Source organism: Monopterus albus, unplaced genomic scaffold (genome assembly GCF_001952655.1).
Source record: "Monopterus albus unplaced genomic scaffold, M_albus_1.0 scaffold868.1, whole genome shotgun sequence".
NCBI classification, from domain to species: Eukaryota; Metazoa; Chordata; class Actinopteri; order Synbranchiformes; family Synbranchidae; genus Monopterus; species Monopterus albus.
The window spans coordinates 1682-5545 of record NW_018128748.1 but is presented as its reverse complement, the minus strand read 5'-3'; the positions used below and the strand labels follow the sequence as shown (position 1 = coordinate 5545).

The following is a 3864-nucleotide window of genomic DNA, read 5'->3' as shown; positions in this document are numbered from 1 at the left end:
AAAATGTCTTGGTATGCTGAGGCATTAAGAGTTCCCTTCACTGGAACTAAGGGGCCAAGCCCAGCTCCTGAAAAACAACCCCACATCATAATCCCCCCTCCACTAAACTTTACACTTGGCACAATGCAGTCAGACAAGTACCATTCTCCTGGCAACCACCAAACCCAGACTCGTCCATCGGACTACCAGACAGAGAAGCATGATTCGTCACTCCAAAGAACACGTCTTGTGCTTTACATCACTGCATCCGACGCTTTGCATTGCACTTGGTGATATAAGGCTTGGATGCAGCTGCTCGACCATGGAACCCCATTCCATGAAGCTCTCTACACACTGTTCTTGAGCTAATCTGAAGGCCACATGAAGTTTGGAGGCCTGTAGCTATTGACTCTGTAGAAAGTTGGCAACCTCTGTGCACTATGTGTCTCAGCATCCGCTGACCCTGCTCTGTGATTTTACATGGCCTACCACTTCGTGGCTGAGTTGCTGTCATTCCCAATCGCTTCCACTTTGTTATAATACCACTAACAGTTGACTGTGGAATATTTAGTAGCAACGAAATTTCACGACTGGACTTTTTGGTGTCACCCTATCACGGTACCATTCTGGAGTTCACTGAGCTCCTGAGAGCGACCCATTCTTTCATAAATGTTTGTAGAAGTGGTTTGCATGCCTAGGTGCTTGACTATATACCTGTAACCATGGAAGTGATTGGAACACCTGAATTCAATGATTTGGATGGGTGAGTGAATACTTTTGGTAATATAATGTAGAAAAGAAACCGGGGAACGTACAATCGCAGGGGAGGAAACTCGGAGCGCGTCGGCATAAACAGCACAGAAATTCTGTAGAAACGGCAGGAACAGGGTGAAGATCAGGGTGAACACGTCAGTACCTGTAATTGCCAAGGAACCAGCAGCGAACGAGTGGAAAACAGGGTGTATATGTATGAGGTAGGACCAGGAGATAATGAGCGGCAGGTGAATGGCATGATGGCTCATTAAGGTGGCAGAACAGTGGGAGAGACGATGCAAAAACAAATACAGGAAGCGAAGCTAAATCGTAACACTATCTGTAAAATAATAATAATGTATGCAACCTCTGACCAATAGTCACCAGTGACCACACAACATTTGCTGCTTACAGAAAAAAGGTTATTGTGCAAAAGCCGAATAATAAAATCTAAATCATTCCAGTAAAACATTTCTGTAAAATGTCACCCTTAAAGTCTCTGATCTTAAAAAATAGACCACAATGTTTGAAAGCGCTGCAAATAAAGCACAAATCTCACCTCCAAGTCTATTTTGGCGCTTCCTCTCGTTCCGGTGCGCCAAACAGCAATTTTTTAAATTTTGAATGTAGTCGTTTATAATTTTAACAACCTATTAGCTACTGGTCTAATCAAACACAATGCAATAATTATGATTCTGTGAAATCCTGGATAGGGTCACTGGAACCTAGGACTGCATCCAAGGTTGCAGGTGTCCCACCATTGTTGTTTTCTAACGTTTTGCCTTTATTATGTTTATATAATAGTTTGATGTGTAGAGAATGCAAGACAATCATCACCATCAGTATCTAAACATCATGGTTAACTGCAGTCTCTGTTGCCTCCCTCTCTCTCTCTCTCTCTCAGATGTCCATGTTTTACAGAGGATGGTTGGCTGTGAATGGGATGAAGAGACTGGAGAGATTAGTGGTTTTAATCAGTATGGTTATAATGGAGAAGACTTCCTAGCATTTGATCTGAAGATGCAGACGTTATAATGGAGAAGACTTCTTAGCATTTGATCCGAAGACGCAGATATGGATCACTTCCAAATATCAGGCTGTCATCACCAAACTGAAATGGGAAGCTGACAAAAATCGCATAAAACTCTATAAGATGTACCTCACTGGGATTTACCCTATATGGCTGAAGATGTATGTTGACTATGGGAAAAGCTCTCTACTGAGAACAGGTACAGTCACAATTTTTCATGGACACAATGTTCATATGACCTGTTCAGACTGAATCACCATTGTACTATGACTCCAGTAGATCTGATATTACTTTCTTTTTAGCTGTTTTTGTGGCACTAAGATTTTTGTGGCACTAAGACTCAAGTTATTAGCTGGATACTGACATTTCTGAGTGCTCTGACATTACTTTCAGTCAGTACTGACACTGCATTAGACAAGAGAGAACGTTGGTCCAGGCAGCAAAACCTCAACCTTTGTTCCAGACATTTAGGCTCAGCAGAAGATCATTGTTAGTGACGTCGGTGTTCCTCTGACTTAGACAAGAGAGAACGTTGGTCCAGGCAGCAAAACCTCAACCTGATGGATTTGTTCCAGATATTTAGGCTCAGCAGAAGATCAATGTTAGTGACGTCGGTGTTCCTCTGACTTTTCCTGTCCGGTCACCAGCTAGTCAAACTTTTCAGTTATTCAGTGGAATGTCTCAATATTTTTAATCATTTGGCACCAAATTTTGCAGATAAAGAGAGTTGGAGTGTTGCTTCATGTCCTGTGCTCTGCCTCTGCTCAGCTGTGTGCGTGTGTGTGTGTGTGTGTGGAGCACAGCCCCTCCCTCCTCTAAGCACAGACCTACACAACGGAAAAGCAAAACTGAACGGTCTGTGTCGACCTGGGAGGTTCTGCTGGGTGATGGTTAAGGGAGGCACAGGGTGTACTGCTCATTAGGTTCTGACAAAAATTCCCTGATGTAGTTAAATGATTCTGACCCCCTGACCTAGCAGCAGGCTGACCTTTTAGTTTGTGAGAGAAATGTCTGGAACTATTAGATGGTACACATTTACTCTCCCCACAGATGAATTTTAACAACTTTGATCTCCTGACTTTTCATCTAACACCATCAGGTCGGAATTTATCCAATACTTTGGTTTGTGAGTAAAGTCCTGCAAAAGTAACAGCCTTCCCATCAGCTTTACGTTTAGTACTAATCAACAAATATTCATGTTACTGTGCATTTGTGAGTAAAGTCCTGCAAAAGTAACAGCCTTCCCATCAGCTTTATGTTTAGTACTAATCAACAAATATTCACGTTACCATGCTCTCGGACTTAAAGCTCTGCTGTTCCTCTGTGCAGCCTCAGAGCTGCCAGCATGGCTGCTGACTCTTACAGACTTGGTTTTATGTTCACTGTGCATGATCTGTGATGTTCTTTAGCTAATGCACATCTTTAAATGGCCCAAATGTCTCTTGAAACACTCCTAAGGAATAATATGACTGTGAATGATCTGTGATGTTTTTCAGCTAATGCACATCTTTAATTGCCTCAAATGTAAATAGTCTTATACTTGTGTAGCGCTTTTCTATGCATTGCAGCACACTCAAAGTACTGTCACGCTGTTTGCCTATTCACACTCATAAATTCACGGACTGGTGACATCACCATGAGCAACTGGGGTTTCAGTGTTTTGCTCAAGGACACTTTGACATGTGGATTCGACAAGCTGGGAATCGAACTGCTAATCTTGCGGTCAAGAGACGAACTACTCCACCTCCTGAGTCACAGCTGCCCCAAATGTTTCTTTCCCACCTTCTCCCTCCCTCCAGTCCTCCCCTCAGTGTCTCTCCTCCAGAAGACCCCCTCCTCTCCAGTCAGCTGCCCTGCTACAGGTTTCTACCCAAACAGAGTCGACATGTTCTGGAGGAAAGATGGAGAGGAGCTTCATGAGGACGTGGACCACGGAGAGATCCTCCCCAACAACGACGGGACCTTCCAGATGAGTGTTGATCTGGACATTTCATCAGTGAAACCTGAAGACTGGAGCAGGTACGACTGTGTGTTTCAGCTCTCTGGAGTGAAGGAGGACGTCATCACCAAACTGGACAAAGCAGTGATCAGGACCAACTGGG

At 43.6% G+C, this 3864-nt stretch overlaps 1 protein-coding gene across 1 annotated transcript in view; it reads left to right on the top strand.

Annotated features, from left to right (window-relative positions):
- Positions 1 to 3864, top strand: part of LOC109953624 (major histocompatibility complex class I-related gene protein-like) — an 11855-nt gene that overhangs the window by 6674 nt on the left and 1317 nt on the right. Inside the window, 3 exon segments of the mRNA XM_020589103.1 lie at positions 1637 to 1760; positions 1762 to 1961; positions 3562 to 3781. Of these exon segments, the coding sequence (XP_020444759.1) occupies positions 1637 to 1760; positions 1762 to 1961; positions 3562 to 3781 (544 nt within the window).